The sequence below is a fragment of the Solanum verrucosum genome, unplaced genomic scaffold (genome assembly GCF_900185275.1).
Source record: "Solanum verrucosum unplaced genomic scaffold, falcon-dt-bn FXZP01000032.1, whole genome shotgun sequence".
NCBI classification, from domain to species: Eukaryota; Viridiplantae; Streptophyta; class Magnoliopsida; order Solanales; family Solanaceae; genus Solanum; species Solanum verrucosum.
Window position 1 is genome coordinate 2,281,174 of NW_026020569.1, and position 20,375 is coordinate 2,301,548.

The 20,375-nt window shown below is 32.3% G+C and overlaps 4 protein-coding genes across 5 annotated transcripts; 3 read left to right on the forward strand and 1 right to left on the reverse strand.

The window, feature by feature from the left end:
* The first annotated feature begins 1,546 nt into the window (after positions 1-1,546).
* On the forward strand, positions 1,547-4,246 carry LOC125810980 (glycerol-3-phosphate acyltransferase RAM2). Its single transcript, XM_049490475.1, has 2 exons — positions 1,547-2,184; positions 3,341-4,246. Exons 1-2 carry the CDS (start codon positions 1,561-1,563, stop codon positions 4,241-4,243), a joined length of 1,527 nt encoding a protein of 508 aa, XP_049346432.1. The 5' UTR covers positions 1,547-1,560; the 3' UTR covers positions 4,244-4,246.
* A 1,131-nt stretch (positions 4,247-5,377) lies between these two features.
* On the forward strand, positions 5,378-7,263 carry LOC125810981 (probable prolyl 4-hydroxylase 6). The gene is made up of 8 exons (XM_049490476.1): positions 5,378-5,514; positions 5,596-5,682; positions 5,772-5,829; positions 6,173-6,277; positions 6,368-6,425; positions 6,504-6,679; positions 6,761-6,821; positions 6,968-7,263. Exons 1-8 carry the CDS (start codon positions 5,402-5,404, stop codon positions 7,261-7,263), a joined length of 954 nt encoding a protein of 317 aa, XP_049346433.1. The 5' UTR covers positions 5,378-5,401.
* A 1,128-nt stretch (positions 7,264-8,391) lies between these two features.
* On the reverse strand, positions 8,392-12,651 carry LOC125811112 (uncharacterized). Of its 2 annotated transcripts, none has more exons than XM_049490606.1 (9): positions 12,345-12,651; positions 11,905-11,982; positions 11,371-11,808; positions 10,740-10,875; positions 10,395-10,557; positions 10,016-10,144; positions 9,637-9,831; positions 8,782-8,904; positions 8,392-8,700 (listed from the first exon to the last, which is right to left on the reverse strand). In XM_049490606.1, exons 1-9 carry the CDS (start codon positions 12,529-12,531, stop codon positions 8,608-8,610), a joined length of 1,542 nt encoding a protein of 513 aa, XP_049346563.1. In that variant the 5' UTR covers positions 12,532-12,651; the 3' UTR covers positions 8,392-8,607. The 2 variants fall into 2 exon arrangements, with proteins under 2 accessions (XP_049346563.1, XP_049346564.1); XM_049490607.1 differs by having other exon boundaries at positions 12,402-12,549.
* A 6,631-nt stretch (positions 12,652-19,282) lies between these two features.
* LOC125811100 (uncharacterized) lies at positions 19,283-20,107 on the forward strand. Its single transcript, XM_049490593.1, has 3 exons — positions 19,283-19,513; positions 19,707-19,880; positions 19,973-20,107. The coding sequence occupies exons 1-3, from the start codon at positions 19,296-19,298 to the stop codon at positions 20,010-20,012; spliced, it is 432 nt and encodes a 143-aa protein (XP_049346550.1). The 5' UTR covers positions 19,283-19,295; the 3' UTR covers positions 20,013-20,107.
* Positions 20,108-20,375: the final 268 nt, after the last annotated feature.

A 20,375-nucleotide genomic window follows, 5' to 3' on the forward strand; every position in this document is an offset into this window, starting at 1 on the left:
TTCAATGTGCAGACGAATATCATAGCCACTGTTTTCTCCAAACTGCATTTTCATAGATATACATGGAATAAAGGAATGACACACTTCTTGAGCGCTTCTGTTTGACCATAGATTTTGAAGTCGAAATTTGAAACTTGAAAATTTAAGTTTTTGAAGTTGTAATTGAAATTAAAGTCCAAAAACTTGAAAGTATTTAAAGATCTGATTTTCAAAATATGATCAACTTCACGGTAAAACAAATATTTAACTAACTATTTGATTTCAAAGAGACATTAATGCATGTTGATTTTGGACCTTCTTCAAAATAAACTCACATTTCAACATTCAAAAGCTAAATATGAAAGAATAAAAATACAATGAATCCTATCATAGATTTAACTTTGCGTGCAACCTGTTAACTCTTGTCTTCCGCCAGATTATATCTGTTAAAACATTTATTAAGAGATGGCAACGTCCTAGCTACTATCTGTCCGCTACGGCACATTCATTCTAAAAGTTCATCTCATAATTCTTATCAAACTCACTACTTCACACGTGTCATCTCATAATTCTATGAAAAGGAGGGACATTTTTAATTCCAACTAATGTTAGGTAATTAGAGTCCAATAAGTATAAGATGAAATATTTTTAACTCGAAAATTAACGTTAATAAATAGAAATTTAAACTGAGGATTTATTCAGTGCGCACAAAGTGCTCACCTGAAGGACTGAGGCTGTGGCAGAGGTTATAGCGGCTGCAAATTATTAGTTCAAAAAAAAAAATACAAATTTAAACTAGTTTTAATAAGATAGGGAAAAAAATTTAATTGCCTTTCATTTAAAAATGTATACTCATTGGTAGAGTTTCAGATAAAATGTAGAAAGCAAGCATCAGCATTTTGTTTTAAGGTCGGAACCTGACAAATATTGGCGAGTTCGTCAAAGATGATTATCGAATATGGAGTACAAATAGTCAATTCTTCAACAACTACTTTATTTATATCATCTCATTAAGATGGAGGTTTCAAGAATATTGTGCCTCACCTTGGAGTATTTGCTACGAAAATAAAATGTTTTCTAATTCTTTCATCCCATATTTATTTTTTTACTTGAAATAACTTTAGTTAATATATCGAATTAATTTTTAATAAAATTGAACATCTATTTTTAATATATTGGACAGAGAGAGTGTGTGATTAATGACTAATTGGAGATGTGCACTTTGATAGAAAATTTTCGAGAATTAACCATGTTAATTTTTTACCTATATTTTATAATTTATTTTTTCATCATATTTATATTAGAAAAATTCCAATTGTATTTTTCATATGTTAAACTAATTCAATTTTGAGAAGCGAAATATAACAAGTATTTTGCGTATGAAAAAGTGACATTAACCATCTCGGAAATCTCAAAGTGAAAACCATTTAGGAAATCACGCTAAATGTTTGTCCTCATATGGAACGCAAGCTTGTTTTTACCGTAACAAACTTGTATATATATATCTAAGCTACAAGAAAGTCAAATCGAACTCAACACTCCCTAATTAATTAGTTACCACTTAACACAAACTCAAAGCCAATGGCTAAAACAGATTCAAAAAAATTTCCAACAATTCAACAATGTGAATCAAAGGGACGTGAAGATCAAACAGTAGTAGCAGACATGGATGGAACATTACTAGTTGGACGTAGCTCTTTTCCTTATTTTGCACTTGTTGCTTTTGAAGTTGGTGGTATTTCTAGGCTTATTTTTTTAATCTTAGCATCTCCGTTGGCTGGCTTTTTATACTATTTCATCTCTGAATCCGCGGGGATTAGAGTCCTAGTCTTTGCAACATTTGTTGGTATGAAAGTGTCTGATATAGAATCCGTGGCACGAGCTGTTCTACCAAAGTTTTATTTGAGCGATTTGCATCCTGAGACATGGCGTGTTTTTTCATCGTGTGGGAAAAGGTGTGTTCTTACAGCGAATCCTAGGATTATGGTTGAACCATTTTTGAAGGAATATTTAAGTGTTGATATTGTTATTGGGACAGAAATATGTACCTATAAAGGAAGAGCTACTGGATTTGTTAATGAATCTGGAGTTCTTGTTGGTCATAACAAAGCTAAGGCACTTCAAAAGGCTTTTGGTTCTAAATTTGCTCCTCATATTGGACTTGGTGATCGCAAAACTGATTTTCCCTTCATGAATTTATGCAAGGTTTGTAAATTTCCTCTAATTCTGTGATATTATTTTCGTTTTAGTCTATTCTTAATTAAGTGATACGTTTTTATATTTTTAAAAACCTGTTAAATCCTTTATGGCATGGTCTTGTTTTCATAGAATTGGCATGCATATGTAACGCAATAGTTTTTCGATCTTAAATTTTGTGTCCAATCATTCATAAAAATCTGTATCCAATCATTCAGTGTGAAATAGCAAGTTTTTCAATGCATTAGTGCGTGGTGTAAAACATTTTAAACACAAAAAGTCACAACAAGGTACGTAGTAGTTATTAGGTAAACTTTTATGAGTACTATTCTTTCCAGTCTAAAATATCATTAACTAATTTTCTTACAGGGTGTATTACATCCTAAAAATTCATTTATTTTGGATCAAAGGGAGTATTTTTAAAAAAAAATGAAAGTAGTACTCCCTTCCTCCGTTTCTTTTTACTTCTCAATTATGCATTTTGCTTTCCTCTCAAGACAGCATTGATTATTAGTTTTACTAAATTATCCATATATATTAGAATACTTTTCTAAAAAATGATTTCTAATATTCCGTAAATTTTAGAAATGATTATTCAATCATAAATATATAATTGGAGAATGTATTAATTCTCTCGTAATTTGATAAAGCTGATAGAAAAAAGAAAAAAAGTTAATTTTTACTCCCTCCGTCCACAATTATTTGGCAGGTATACTAAAAATAGCTGTCCAAGATTAATTGTCAATTTAATCAATCAAGAAACAATTAATTACTTTTTTCCAATTCTGCCCTTAATGATAGTGTAGTTCAATTGAAAAGTTATGTAGACTTTTGGTATTCTTGGTATAATAGAGTTATATTAGTCAAATTACATTTTTTATTAAATTATCCTTGAGGGGTGTGCATGACCTTACCCTGACAAACAATTGTGGATGGAGGGAGTACTATATTAGATTAGGTAAAAAGGAAACAAAAAGAATAATTTGTTTATTTATATCAAATTACACTAATACCAACAGGGATTGTATTAAGTAGTCATTCATTCTTGACCAAAGATCTCGAGTTTGAGTCCCTTTGAATCTCTTGGATAATCTAAAAATTTACATTATCAGGCACATAACTTAGATCAGGAATAATACAACTCTTCTCTTATTACCTTTTGCAGGAAAGTTACATAGTACCACCTGAGCCTGGTGTGAAGCCCATGAGCCAAGATAAGTTACCAAAGCCCATTGTGTTCCATGATGGCCGACTTGTTCAAAAACCAAGCCCTTTAATGGCACTCATCATTATTCTTTGGATCCCTGTTGGTTTCCTCTTAGCATGTTTGCGTATCGCAGCGGGTGCGCTCCTACCGATGCCTTTAGTCTATTACGCCTTTTGGGCCCTTGGGGTTCGAGTCATAATCAAAGGGAACCCACCTCCTCCGGCCCGAAAATCCACGGGCCAAACGGGTGTCCTATTTATTTCCTCTCATCGAACCCTTCTTGACCCAATTTTCCTCTCAACGGCCCTTGGTAGGCCCATCCCTGCGGTCACTTACTCGTTGTCACGACTCTCTGAGATTATTTCACCTATTAAAACAGTCCGTCTAAGCCGTGACCGCATAATGGATGCTAACATGATCAAAAAACTTTTACAAGAAGGTGATTTGGTTATATGCCCTGAAGGAACAACATGTAGAGAACCATTTTTACTGAGATTTTCGGCATTATTCGCGGAATTAACCAACGAGCTTGTCCCCGTGGCGATGTGTAATAAAATGAGTATGTTCCATGGCACGACGGCTAGGGGTTGGAAAGGAATGGACCCTTTTTATTTCTTCATGAATCCTAGTCCTTCATATGAGGTGAATTTTTTGAACAAATGGCCATATGAATTGACTTGTAAATCTGGAAAATCAAGCCATGATGTGGCAAATTATATACAGAGGACGATTGCCGCAACGTTATCGTATGAGTGCACCAATTTTACAAGGAAGGATAAGTACATGGCTTTGGCTGGAAATGATGGAACAGTGACTACAAAATCTGAATTTGCAAGCAAGAAAGTGACGACGGGCTGCTAATAACAGAGATAAAAGTTTATGATTTGTCTTCAAGAGTTCTAATTTGGTGTTTTTCCAAATTTTATAGACATGTATAGTTAGTACTTTAATAGAAAAACGAAATAAACTAGTAGTATAGTGGTTGTCTTGATATAAGGACAGATAAAATATGTACAAAATTACCTCATAAATATGCAAACGTTTTAAATAGATGTACATAAATTATGCTATGCGTTTCACCGTATTACAAGAAATGATAGGTAAGATCATCTTTTAAAATCATGAATTTATCGCTATGTTAATAAATTTAAAAAATCGCCTTAAATGAGCTTTTGGGAAAAAATCATACGATCGTATTAGGAGTATTCTTGGACCGGCTCAACAATGAGGCCCAAAACATAATTTTCTGAATCAAATTTCACCGATCAGTCAATTACAATTTTTTCTTCAGGGTAATTGATTTACAGTGTTAGGTGCAATAAATACACTATATCATGCATGCCAGTAGAGTGTTTATTGCTTGAAAAAATAGGAGTTACTCTATCCAATTATAGTTGTTCACTGTTCTATTTTAGGATGTCCAATAATTTTGTTCACTATATCAAATCAATAAATAATTTTACACTTATAGTTCCTAATTTATCCTTATCATTAATTATAATTCTTCTCTATTACATTTTTCAAGACATTATATTTATTATATTCAAAGGGTGATACAGTAAAATTATTCTTTTGTTTATAGTTTTTAAGAAGTGTGTAAAGTCAATAGTAGACAAATATTGTTGGATAGATAGTGCCTAATAGTTAATACTACTATTCAAGTAATATTTGACTGTTTGCAATTTGCAGTATAAATAACATAAATATTTTTTTCAAAAAAAAAAAATGAAGTCAGTGGTAGGCATAAAGTATTTTCCTTTTTAACTTCAATGTCATTTACCAAAAAAGTACTCTCCTTTTTTTCATATTGTACACTGGCAGTAAAAGCTACATACCATAATCTAATAACATAAAATGAAAGTAATCCACGAAAGATTTCTCCAATGAAAACTAAATTTACTTTTGAGTTGATTTCTGATATGGTTATTAAGTGTTAACTATCTCACAAAGTCACTTCTCTTATTAAAAAAATTGGAATCAAGAAGAAAGACGACTTTGTGTAACACTCTGTGTTGTTTGATGGATTGTTGTCTTCATGTTATTCTTCTATTCTCCCTCTGTTTCATTGCCGTTTTTCCTCACCTGTCTCATTCTTCACGTCAATCATCCTTGTGGAATGGCAATAAAGAAATGTACTGATCCTATCTCCAGTTTCCCTCTTCCTCTTTTACTGGTTACAGCTAATTTGATGAATGCTTTTTTTTTTCTTTCAGAAAAACGTCGATTTTGAAATTGACGACTAATTCCTTGTCGACTCCAATTGATCCAACACGGGTTACACAAATTTCATGGCACCCCAGGTTTGTTTATATATGGCTGATTTCCTGAGAATTGCGAAGAATGAAGATTAATTTGATGGAGCCCTGATAATGATTTTGAATTTATGCAGAGTTTTTATATATAGGAATTTTTTGACAAATGAAGAGTGTGATCATTTCATCTCTCTGGTTAGCCTTTTTTTTCCCTCTTTCTTTCTCTGTTCCTATCTTTCATTCAGAAATGTGGGAGTTTTAGTTAATGCAAGTAAAGGTCATTTTGCGTTAGTTTAAAGAGAAAATAATTTCTTATATACATTTTACTATTATTTGAGTTGAGGGTCTAAACATCCTCTCTATGTTCACAAGTTCTGCTTTCGCACTACTCTCTCCAGACCCCTCTTATGAGATTACACTGACTAACCGAGTCTATATATCATTGGATGTGAAGTTAGCGTCCTCTATATGTATATATATATTCATCTCCAAACTCTGAATTTTTCGTCTTTGAATAACATTGGCTTTGGTGAATCAGGCTAAAGATAGTCTGGAGAAATCCATGGTAACTGACCTTGAAACAGGGGAGAGCATAGAGAGTGAATATCGGACAAGTACTGGCGCGTTTCTCAACAAAGCTCAGGTTCATGTCCTGTACCTCTTTTCTATGCTGCAATTTCATTTTCAGAACTTTATTAGTGTTCAATGAAACTTTTGTTAATCTTTATTAAAGGATGAAGTTGTTGCTAATGTGGAAGCCAGAATAGCTGCCTGGACATTTCTCCCTGAAGGTACTTTAGTACTACCTCTATGACATTGATTGGCTTCATCTCTATAAATTCTTATTTTTACGCCAACTTGTCAATCAGAGAATGGAGAACCAATGCAGATATTGCATTATGAACACGGGCAAAAATACGAGCCACATTTTGATTATTTTATGGACAAAGTTAATCAAGAGATAGGCGGTCATCGTGTAGCTACTGTCCTTATGTATTTATCAGATGTTGATAAGGGTGGCGAAACAGTTTTTCCTAGATCAGAGGTAATTCCAATTTTGTATGATTTTCCTGTTTTTCGCTTCAACTACTTGAGACGAAAACTTTACTTTCTTCTAAACCTACAGGCTGCAGATTCTCAGCCAAAGGGTGATGACTGGTCTAATTGTGCTAAAGATGGCTATGCAGGTACCATGAATTTTAATGTAAAGTCTGTCAGACTAGTCGGTGTCCATCAGCATATTCGTTGAAATTTAAGTGAATTTCACTATATATTTGTGTTCGATATTGAAAATACTAGATTCAGTTGAAGTGATTCTGACATAACTTTGCAGTAAAACCAAAGAAGGGCGATGCGTTGTTGTTTTTCAGTCTACATATTAATGCAACAACTGATCGTTTGAGCTTGCACGGAAGTTGCCCAGTGATTGAAGGTGAGAAGTGGTCTGCTACAAAGTGGATTCATGTAAGGTCCTATGACAGTATTCCATCAGCTGAGAAGTGTATCGATATGTATCCTGAATGCTCCAGTTGGGCTGCTTCTGGTGAATGTGATAAAAATCCTTCATACATGGTTGGCACTGAAGAATATGTAGGTCATTGTAGGAAGAGCTGTAATGTTTGTTCATGATAGAAAATTATAAATCTATACATGCGTTTTCTGCATCTTTTAGCACAACACATCCTCAACTACTGTGTATCATGACATATAACTCAAGCTAAATGCACGCAATTGTGCACTTAATCAATCAGGGGCGGCTCAATGCATTTTAAAAATGAGACATCCATCTTAGGCCTCCAAAAGAATAAATTATATTGTGTCTTATGTTTCTTTCTTTTTTGTCAATTTTTAAATTTAACTTTTACATGACATGTTTAAGACCACCAGATTAAAAAATACTTTGGTATATTATAAAAAAATTAAAAACTAGGCCTCCAATTTATTTTTAATTTTAAGCGACTAATTAACTTAAGCCGCACATTGATTGATAGGTCTCGCTCGCTTGTTAGAATTATAGAAAGCATCAACATTCTAAATACCCATCACATTTGTTAAAAAACATAGTAATTGCAAATACTCAACTTAGGATAAAAGAATGCCCATGTGCCCCCACTCTAATTGTGCAAGATCTGCTAAATTATTTCATACTACAAAACATGGGAAAAAATGTGCAAGAATATGCCAAGTGCCAAGCGCAGAGATAAAGCAGGGAAAAAACGGGTGTAAGATAGAATATCCCACAAAAAATCGTTAAATTAGATTTAAAAAACTAATGAACAGTTATAAAACATAAACCCACAAAAACAGATAGAAATATTCTATCAAACATCCCAACTTTTTCTGATAAATAAATTCATGACTACTTTAGAGAGATCAGCATACTCATTTCGGCGACAAGGATCATCCGGACACATTTGGGACAATAGACCCGCAGGAGGCGACCCACCAACAACGGTTCATGGAACTGAACAAAATAGAAGAACATCAAATGTTGATGCCAATACTGTCGGAATGGAAACAAATGAGAAACCATGTTCTAGATCCGAAAGTAAGCCACCGAGGTGTTCTTTTATTGCCATTTTTGGACGATGCGCTAAAACTCCTGTCTCCTAAAGATTCATAGCCATATTTTCATGTTTCAATTGTTATAGTGTTACATCGAATTTGAGACATTCTTTCCAAACATGAATCATGAATACACAATTGTCAATTTCCTTTTTTTCATTCAATGAAATGAATCGAATGGACAAAGTTGGATCTAGTAAGCAAAATCTTCATGAACATGTCTCCAAAATGCTACAATATGGGATCTGTAACACCAAATATTGAAGAAATATTCTTCTTCTTTCACTGCGTTAGCATTACATTACAGGATAGGACCCAAAAATGGCCTATGGATATACATTTCAGATGGAAATTTAATTTAATACAAGGGAAGATACAATTCCCTATAATATTTGAGTATGCCATGGTTTAGAAGCCAAGTTGGTGATACTTGGCGTAGTCGATCTCATTCATTCTAATACAACACAATATATTTTCTGGTAAATCCTCTGCCTTGTTTCCCTGCACCACATTTTACCAAGTAATATCAGATACAAGTCTCAAGAGGTAATCAAATCCGAACTTAGAAATGTTAATAGCTACCTGAATTGTCAGACCAAAGTCAAGAACACAATTTTTCAATCTGTCTTTAAATGATTCCACTCCTTTTCTTGCGAGGTAATTGAATCTATGAATGTCCAAATCTATCTCTAAATAGTTTTCTCCCTGCAATAGCCAACATTAAAAATTTCAGTATGAACACGAAGGAAATATGTTTGATTTTACGTGCCAAATACATGAATGTTTGTACACAAAAGGAGTGATTATCCTTATAAAAAGGTAAAAAGTATAAGCTGTCAATCTATATGCATCAAGAAAATGTGATTGGAAAGATTTGTTTGAATATTCTTTTGTCCAGGCACCACAACCAGGGGCAGACCAACGTTGATCAAAGGGGTGTTAAGAGACACCGCTTTGTCAGAAAATTTTACTACTATATATTTTAATTTCTTGACAATGGATGCCTCTTGGCACTTTGGTTCAGTGCTCACTTTTGTTCTTTGATAAGTAATATTGAAACCAAGAAGTGCTCGGAATTTCTGGTGGAAGTTTGTTTCCGTAGAAGTTAGAAGGTGATGTCGTTTATATGCAATGTACAACATATCATCTTTTACTCATGCAGGGGCAGAGGGAGAGTATTGGCTAGAGGTTCGGCCAAACCCATTGGTTCGAACTTTGTATTAGTCTTAAAAATCCATTGAATATTTCCAAATTATTAATTTAGAAACCAATAACTTAAAGACTTTAGAATTCAGAATAAGCTTTAAATTCTAGTTCCACCGCTGATCTCATGAAGGTGGGGATTCAGAGTTTGCTATTTTCAGAGGCTAGATATAACCAAGTCATAAGAAAAAACTGTAATGATGCTAGCTGTACTGAGTTTCTAGATTAACGTACCAAATAAAATTCATGTTGAGGACGTGAGAGCACAGGCTTTTCGTTGTATGCATTCAAGAGTTTCTTCTCAGCTGCACTTAATTGAAGATCCTCTGTGTTTACAACTCGGCCCAAGAATTTCAATCTTTCCCTGAAGGGTGCATTTGTATCCCTGGGAAAGCCTTTGATCTTCTCTGTTTCATCATGTATTAACCTCTGTCCCACAGATAGCAAGAAAAGGAATAACGAATCAGCAATTTATATAAAATGAGAAAATTATGTATGTACACAGTAAAATCAAATATACTCCTATCTGGTTACAGGAAGAGGTAATCTTGCTAAGTGTTACTCATAAAGAAATCACAAAATGAAGTCATGTAAAGAAAATTCACCATCATACCTGGAGATTTTCTTGAAACTGGACTGGCATTTCCTTTGAGTAATTTTCTGAAAGTTTGAAGTAGAGAACAAAATTCATCCCTTCTCCATCATATTCATTTTGGAAGATTGCAGGAGGGTACAACGGTATCTGAGATGTAAGAACAGTCAATCATTGTTTGGGGAATGCAAATCATTAGTAGTATGAATTCTCCAATAAAAAATACTGCCAGCATCTTATCTGGGGTAGGTTTTAAATGCCGAATCTGAGCAATAAAAATAAATCTAATATCTGAGGAAGATATGATTGTGCATCAAATATGAGACAATATACTTCAACAGTGTTTTGAAGTATACACTGATATAACAATGTGAAGAAAAAAATAGTGGCATCCCAATACCTGAAGATTTACAACAAGAATGGATGGAACTTCACTGGATGAATCGATGGCTGGAAGTTCCACAAAACGTGCAATATGATCAATTTTCCGTGGTGATAAGAATACATCAGCACCAAAAGGATAAAATGCAGCACAGTTTAAAGCAAAGTCTTTCTTCTTATCCCTGTCAAAGAATTTAGAGGGATTGAACTTAATATTCAATTGAGCAAAATAAACTTGGAATATACTCGAGAAAGAAATGGACAGAGTCGGAGAAATGCCTATTATAGTCATATGTCACAGATCTTGTTTAGAAAAAAAAAATTATCTCACAGATGGAGTCCCTCATCAGTAGTATTCTCTTACCTGAAGAAATTTTTACCACGGATCTTGAAAGTATTTGGCTCAACGGATGACCAGCAGTTTGCCATTTTCCGTCCCAACGGGCTGCAAGGAATTTGAGAACCAGCTATTGGTCTTTGCAGAACAGTCTTTGGTGACACTGGAGAATGAAAAGCAGACAAGTCAGCAACATAAAACAATTAAAGTGAATCCAGTTGTAGCGTGTAGCACTATGTAGATACAATCAACACCTTCAATTGTCGTCTATGATTCAAAGTACGCTTAGACAAGTTACAGCTATTATGTGTGGGTCACAAATATGACAATCAACTCAAGATGAAGTAACAGCATAACTACATTCTTTATATTCTACTTAATGCATATTACCTAATATAATGGTTTATTCTCTTAATATATGATTCCATAAGTTAAAGGTTGATTACAACAACTGCTGCTGCTACAACTATGCCACAGTCCCTAACAAGTTGGCCTCGGCTATATGAACCCTAAATATGTCATTCTATTTACACTCATCTCAGTCCAACATTTTAATCTCAAAATCCTTTTAACATTTCGAAAGTGGTTTATGCAAGAAAAGTAGCCAATTTCACACTTTGGCTTTCATTAACAGTATATACAAGGTAAACGAGCTTACATAATGCAGAACTTGAATTTGTTTCTCTCCATTTAAAAGATAACATCTGGGTTAGGGATGATTTTTTCCGGCTGCGTGGTGAGATGGGGTTTAGAGACTTTTTCTTTTCATCCGAAGAGGCAAGACAAGGCAGACACGGATTTTGTCTTCCACAATTGTGGAAAATTCCTGTTTCAACCCTAGCACCACCATCGATGCTTCGGGGCGTTTTATCATTAAGACTTGGGTCATCCATCTCATTTTGAGAATTGGACTTAAGTTGAGAATCTGCTGAAGAGTTTTTCTTTACAACACCCTCTTTGACAACGCTTGGTTCTTGACTTCCATATGGCTGTTCATGTTTTTCGGAGAGGTCAGAAGCAGCATTGCCATTGTGATACACAAAATCAGAAAACCTTGGAGAAACCCCAGTTGAAAAAGATCCATTTTGAGAAAAGACTGCACATTTTGAAATCATATATATAACATTGATTAGAGATCCTCCTGCCCAAACAATGCAATGACTACAAATTTCTAACGAGGCGGATAACTTACCATCTTGAACACTATGAAAATCATCCTCACAGTCAGATTCAATCACCATCTCCGGGTCGAACCAAGACTCTGCATTTCCTGTTGAGGGCACAAAATCGAGTTATGATCTATTATAAGCCTCCAACTACAGCAATTAAGATGTTACTAAATAGATAGAAACATTTCCATTACGGTGTTGACTATTAGTCACAACAGATTGGAAACTAACCAAAAAAAAATAAAAAATCTCAGAAAACATATTTCAATACTCAAGTCTTTAAAAGCTAATAGCAACAACAAGAAACCCTGATAGGGCGGATCCCCCACGAACCCAAATTGATTGTATTAAAATTCCATAAATATTTGTTTGTGAACCCAGTTATCATTAACCCATGAACTTCATGGATACAAATAGTTACCTAAGTGAATGTTCAATTAATTTCTAAGTGATGCAGTAATACCTTGAAAAGCAGGATTAGAGTAAGAATGATCAGCTGAAGAAGATGGTTCGATCTTACTGAGATTTTGAGAAGCCGAATGAGTCTTCGATACATTTCTCCTTCTACTAACTTTGTGTTTCTTCCGACGAACAAGCTTCCGCCCCTTAAATCCTACACACCCATTAGGTTTCGATGCACATCCTCCCATCTTTCACCTGTAAATAAATCTACTCTAGCAGATTCTTAGTATTAATTTTTGGGGTTCAGCAATTTTTTTTGCAGAGAACAGAAGTTTATAGTATAAAAATAGTTGAGTTGAGACCTTAAAAATGATGGATTGTTGGTCAACGACAAAATGCTTCCGACTGTGGATGATTAGTAGTAGTAGTATTGGGTACGAACTTTCCTACTTTATAAATGCCATGTACCTACCAATATTCACCACTACGCGCTTCAATTATCTACTCACTTTTTTACCCCTTTATACTCTTCTTTCTTTTGAAATTCTAAACATGCTTCGAGTTATTCCGACACTTATAATTTGAACGAGTAGGAGTTACTACTCAGTAACTCTCAATTTGATAAAAAACAAAAAGAGTAGGAGCTTTTAGTAAGCGGTAAAAAAAATACTACTTTTAAATTACTCATTTTGTTCCCTCCTTCATGTTTATGGTACAAAATAGATACTTATTTTCATTTATTCAGATTAACAAATTAAGAGACAATTTAGTATTTTATTTTTATTATTTTTAATAAATGAGATGAATTTAATAATTAGGAACTAGAATAATATTAGCCTTATATTTGGAGTATTAATGTTTAATGACATGTTAAATTAAATATGAACAAATAAAAATATATTGAGAGAATATGTTCTTAACTAGTTCGGTTCGTGTCAAATGAACCATCACTTAACATTGATAGAAAATAACCACGTTTAAATTGATGGGGATCGAATAGGACTATGTTGGAAATTATATCTTATAGAAACCAAAAATGACTTGGAGCTATATTTTTATGTTTGGGAAGAATTTGTTTGAGTCACTTATAACTTCTTTTTATAATTTTTTATATGAGATTTTTACAAATAAATATTTTTATTTATATATATAAAAATTCTGGAAAAAATATTTTTTATTTTCTTTATTTTATAAGTGGTCAGGAAGTTTTAATTTCACTTTTGTCTTATGTAGGTCTTTTAGAAAAAAACATTAACTAAAAGAATAATTTGGTGAGATTAACATTATTTTATTCTTGGTTCTCATTAATTATACTTTGTTGCGTTTCAATTTAATTATATTGCTTTTATTTTAGTCCCTTTTTAAAACAACGCATCTTTCTACATTTGATAACTTTTTAAATTGGATTGATTTATTATATGTCGCTCAACTAGTAATAGTTAATACCTCACGTAATTTTTTCTTTATTCTTACTTCAATAAGGAAACTGATGTATGAGATAACAAGTATTACTATTAGTTGAGTAATTATATGAGAAATTATTATTTTTAATTTTAATTCTTTACATGATTTGTTTAATACGGTAAGATTCATATGATATTTTTAATACATTACACATGTTTTAAGTTTAAAATTACAAAATAAATTGTGACTACTCAAACTAATATACTTAAATTAAAATAAACAAGTCCAGTCTCTTGCTTCACCACATAATCTTTTTCTACAATTACTAGATTAAGGACTATTAAAATTAGAAAATGAAAAGGAGTAATCCTCTCTTATTTTTCTAAATAAAAAAAAGACAAGTATTTTGAAGTAATTACGTTTAATACAAGTAATAAGTTCAACGGAATGGGCGGAGGCGATACAAAAATAGCACCAAATGTTGAATTTGAAGTTTTGAACACATTTTTTGAAAATAAGCATCGTAAATTCATATTTTAATACGACGGCTAAACAGTAGGTTAAAAAAAGTTGATTTAGGTATATTGACTGGATTTTTTTTTAAAAAAAAAATCAAATGATAATTAATCTTATAAGTATTAATCTGCTGAGACATGCATTGGCAATTGGCATAGCTATGTACATCAAAGAATGATCGGTTGAACATCTTTCATTAAAAATGATATTATATACATAAAAGATAAAATTATTTTTTTAATCAATATATATCAATTTTAAATCTAATCAGTGAAATCCCTGACTTCATTCCGACATCGACATATAACATGTATTTTTTCTCAAATCACCACAAGAATGTCAGCACCGGCAAGAAATACATACATCCAAAGAGAGCAAACGAATATGAAACTTTTATATACTTCTTTCTTATTAGTTTGGATTTTAAGTATTGTCGTTTTCTACTCAAATTTGAGAACTTTTAAAAATAAATCACTAATTTATTGTACTACAACTTGTGTTTAAAAAAACAAAAAAAAATTGGGAGCAGAGAAAGAACAAATGAAGGAGGAATTATGTTCATCAAACGTTCACCAACAAAATAAAATGCAGATAACTAATCAACTAAGCTATAAAATTTAGGAAAAATTCTTATGGCCAGAAACTTTTCCCAGAATGATATTTTACCTATATTATTTTACTTTTTAAAATATTTTTATCCTTTTAACTTTAATACGTTTTAATTAAAAAATAAAAAAAAATCAGTTTATTTTAAAATGAAAAAAATATCATAAATTTTTTAAATTTCTGGCAAAATTCTAATCAAATTTGCTGGTCATTTAGCATTGTTGTTGAATTATAATCTATAGAGTTAGTTAAAGTATACCAACTAACCCAAACACCATTATTATATATTAATAAAAATAAAAATGGCAAATCGAACTATCTTACTTTATCATTTAAAAGAAGAAAACTATTTTACTTTATTCTTTATTAGTTGAAGCTAACGTACGTGAAGTGACAACATAAATAATGGGCAAAAGGAGTCTCCATTTAAATTAGGTAACTAATTTTATCAAAACCTTTCCGTTTTTGTCACAATCACAAGAATCAGACATCACAAATGACTTCGTGCAATTTTACAATTAATTAAGAAAGCTTTCACGTGTTATTTCCTATATAGTCTTTTGGGTCAATTTGGTTGAAAACAAGTTATTTTAAAATTAGTTATTTCAATATAAGTTATCTTTCTATGCATATAAGATAATTTCTCTCATCACTAAGATATAAATGATGAATAAAGAATTCAAGAATCATCAAATACCTCTAACTAAACGCAAATAAAATACTCTACCCCTTACCGCTTTAGCTTTTGGAAAAGTTAAGATAGTATTAATAAAGCAAATTAAAAACAAGACACAATGAATTTGGCTAACATCTGCAAAAAACTAAGAATTTATTCATATTCCATGTTTATATTAACTTAATATAAAAAAAATATTCTACTTACTAATTGATCATAATTAAGTTATAAAAAAATAGTGGAAAATGTGTCACGTATTATTTAATAATTACTGTATATAAATAGGTTGGCGCGTGAAGGAGTGTATGTTTACGGTTAGGAGGGGGGAGTTGTTAGGTTAAAATAGGTGACATGCACGACATTTGAAGAGTCGAAGAAATGGTCCGTGAAACTAACGCGTCTTTTCTTTAATAAAAGGAAGAGGGAACAACGTTGTAAGTCAGTCCCACGTGTTGCTATTTAATTTGTGGACCCACTGTTGAGTATTTTTGCTTATTATGGGCCAGGCCAGGCCAGTCCACAATTTAAAGAGATCTTGGACCAGTTGGGCTCTTAGATGTAGTACCAACCTAAGAGCCCTTGGACCAGTTTGAGGATCTTTGGTGGGACGTTTTTTGAACATGAATCGGTTGATATTTGAAAAAGGTCAAGTAATAAAATAAATATTTGAAAATTAAGTTGTGCGTTTGAATATGAAAATATAATTGAAGTTTCATGAGTGAAAACTAAAATAATCTATTTTTTAAATGTTGAATTTTATATTTCGAGTTTGAAGTGAGGCAATCTTATAAACAAATACTACTACTTATTTGAAATAAGATCTATGGGAAAATGGATATAGAAAAAATTTGAAGTTGTGTGTTTGAATATGAAAACATAATTGAAGTTTAAGGAGTAAAAAAACAGTTTTTCAGATTTTGAATTTTATATATCAAGTTTAAAGTTAAAATAATGAGAGAATATTATAAACAAATACTACTACTTATTTGAAATAAAATAATAATAAGATCTTTAGGCAAACGGATATAGTGCATATAGGATTTGATTTGATATTATGATTTGATCCCTTCATCAAGTGAGTAGTTATTATAATATATATTTTTCATTAGATGTCTGATACTCATATTAGAGATCGATTAAATTTGGATCGTGTCGGAAAGTCTCAATTTTGGGAGTACAAAAGCGACTCGATATCGAAAGAACTCGAACATGAAATCTTTAATAATGAAGGAGTACATACCATTACATTGCAATTCTTCTTGGTGGTCTCATTATAAATATTTGGTGATTGGTTAACGTGCAGGGAGTGAGTGTTGATGTCCTTATAAGAAATTCATGTGCGGTACAGTGGTAGTTGCTCAAATTTATAAATATTTCATTGGCGATTTGGTCCAAAGTCAGAACAAGATGGAAGAAGAAATAAATGTATAGGAAGGACAAAAACAACAAAGTAGAATTTGCTTCTTTTTTCTAAACTGAATAAAAGTAGTGATGGTAACACCTGTCTAGCTGGTCGGAAAATCACACATTTTCTACTCAAACACTGATTCAACATTTTATCCTATCATACGTTAACGGTTTATTTATCTTTTGGTTGAATTCATCTTTTATTTTTGTCCTTAGTAATCAAACTTATAAATAGCCATGCATATTCTTTAAGAATGCAGGACATAACAAGAATATTATGATCCACAAATATAAATTTATATCCCGCATATTTGTTTTTATTTTTACCTTAAGAATAAAATTTAAGAACTAGCACAACTTAGAAACAAAAGTGCAAATAACCCTACAATATCTATTAGATGGTGATTTTACTCTAAGGTTCTGTCTTTTATTGGACTCTTGTCGTAAAATCAGTAACTTTCTCGAGTTGCAGTATTGTGTCATGATCCGCCATTGAAAGAATCGTGAGTAGGTTATCAAGTGTTGCACGGAGCATTAAAAAGAAGTCTTTAAGTGTTGGGACTATATATGCAGTGGCAGAGGCACATAGGTGAGCCTGACCAATGAACATGTTTTACCGAAAAATAATAATATTCATATTGTGTTTATTGGCGAAATATTACTGTTATAAATTTGCATACGCTTGGTAAAATTTCGTGCGCTATCGCTAGAGCTATATATGTACGTCCCTAGCAGCTCGATCTATTGTAACACGTGTATTGCTCGTGAATTAAAATTAAAATGAATCTTAAACTTAACTCATTATCAACTTCAAAAAATCATTCTTTAGATGAAAACTGTATAGAGAGATTATAGCTCATACCTCCAACAAGATGGTACATGGTGTGTGAATAATATAATATGAATGCTCAGTATCAAATTATTTAAAAATATAAAAGGTGAATCTAACTTTAATATCATATTGAAAAAAATTAACATCAAGATAATTTAACTTCAAAAGTTTAGCTCAATAATCAAAAGTACACTCATACAATCACCCAATATGTAATTCGTTGATGCAATAATATGAGGTGTTAATTAGTTTAATTAGGAGGGAAAACAAATTATCGAATGTGTGAGTGTGACTCTGACTTGTTCTTCAATCATTTGATCTGACATAAGAGTAGTACACAATTGGATATTAGGAGTACTGTGATTAATGTGTACACACAACAACTGTTTATGATCTCACAATTCCATGGGAAAAAATCTAGCAAAAAAGAACAAGACCCTCTTTTACTTTCTTCTGATCATGACAAAGTGTCTACTAATGTTAACCTTTTTAATGAGGGCATGAAATGTTAAATTTAAATTGTGGGTTAAAAGTTGATAATTTAATTTGTATTTAACTTAAAGTCTTGCCTCCTAATGTCAGTACTGCTATGTCCTACAACTTTTGTTAACACCAGTAATTAAGGGTGTGGCAATTTCTAGCGTAATAAAGCAGTAAGGTAAGGTCCCCCATTGATTGAGTTGCATGGAAATGCGTGTTTGAAAATAAAGAGACAAATCAATACTAGTATATTTTATTTTATTTTTTACAAAATTGGTGGTAAAGGTAATGGAAGAAAAATCGCATTGGTGAAAAATCAAATTTTGATGGATCAGTTAACTAACTGAGCTACTATGATTCTCTCTAAACAAACATGAATAGTATCGAGTTTTAAAAAAGGAAAAAAGAAATCTCACTTTACTGTAAACTTGATGACCTAGCTACTTTCCTCCGTTTGACTGTCGGCACCCCTTTAATAACAAATATACGTTTACATCAAATCTATATGTGAGAAATATATACATTTTATTTACTTAGTGCCAACGTCGGGCTATGATAAAATTTCGGATGGGTACCAAGAATTGTGGTATAGTGGTAAATACTCGGTCATCCTTAACCAAAGGTCTTTCGAATCCCCCTGGGTTGTTTTGTCTTATTTTTCTTTAAATCGTTTTTATTTTCTTAAACTATGTGTCGAGCAAAAATCAGACAAACAAATTAAAACGAGGAAAGTAATAATTCAAGAAATTCAACAGGCTCGATGCAAAAACCTTAAAGGTTGAATTCTTACCACATTTAAATCCTAAATCCGCCTCTATCACCCCCACCTCCTCCAGCGTTCCCTTCTTTTTTGGCTTTTGGACATTAACGAACTTTAACTTTTCCCATATTATATATTCAACTTAAGTCCAAGAGAAGTCTTTCATAAAAGAGCATTCGAGCAACATAAAAAATGCCTATATATTCTTCTGTTATCATGTCTATAAAGTATAAATTACTCCAAATTACTTAACGAAGTAATCTGCGGCTAGTTAACAAATGGGCATTGCAGGTCATATATCCAATTAGTACTAAAAAACAGAAAGTTATATATGGGTGGTATGAAGGCTTTCTTGGGTGCTCTTGTTTTACTTAGTTTACTGTGGCTCATTTTGTATGGTATTTTAGTCAATCAGGAAACTAAAATAATCACTGCTACGACGATCGATCGTTTAGATTTTTGGAAGATAACACAAACTGAAAGGTATGATCTTCAAAAGAGCCTTAATTATGTGAGCAAAAGAATTCAAATCAATGCCATACCAAACAGGTAAACATGTTGCGATCTCCCTTATTTTCCAAGTTTTGTAATCTCATATATTATAGACAATTGCATGTAGTAATCTTTTCGATGATCTGATAGTGTAGAAAAATGCACAGTTACATTTAGATGACTTAAAAGTGTAACATAGCGAGTGTATATAATTAGTCAAATTCTTTTATGTATATACTTGGTTATTCAGGAAAGCAGGGAAAGGAACTAGGGCTGCCACCAAAAATGTAAGTGCTAGAGCAATCAAACATGTAGATGTTTGGAAGATAATAGAAGCTGAGAAGCAATATCTTCAAAGAAATCCAAATTTCAATTATGTGAGCAAAAGAAGAGTGCCTACTGGACCAAATGCCATTCACAACAGGTTTATTTATAGCTACATATACTATACCATCTTTTTTATTTTCAAGAAAACAAACTTTATAGTTAATAAAGTTGATGTTACTTGGTTTTCAGGAAAGTAGGGGAGTATAGAGAGCCACCCAATCGAGCTTGAGCTTAGGAAGACACTTGAAAGTACCATATTTACAACATACATTGCAGTGAAGACGAGTACAATTTTCTTAAATATTTTGAATTATTAACTAGTACATATACTTTTTATGTTTGTTTCATATTTCTGATGTATCGATGTTCGAAATCACACTGCACTACATGAATGGAATTCTAAGCAATGAGATTAAAATGAAAGTAGATTGGCAAGCAAAACTTTTCAAGACCGATGAAAGATGAAAGAAGGATGTGGTTTGAATGTAAAAGCTTTTCACTTTTTTCCTTCTTCTTTATTACTATGTTAGGTAGTCAGTCATATTTAATCTATGATTGCGACACTGTAAAAGATTTACAGAAATATTAATTA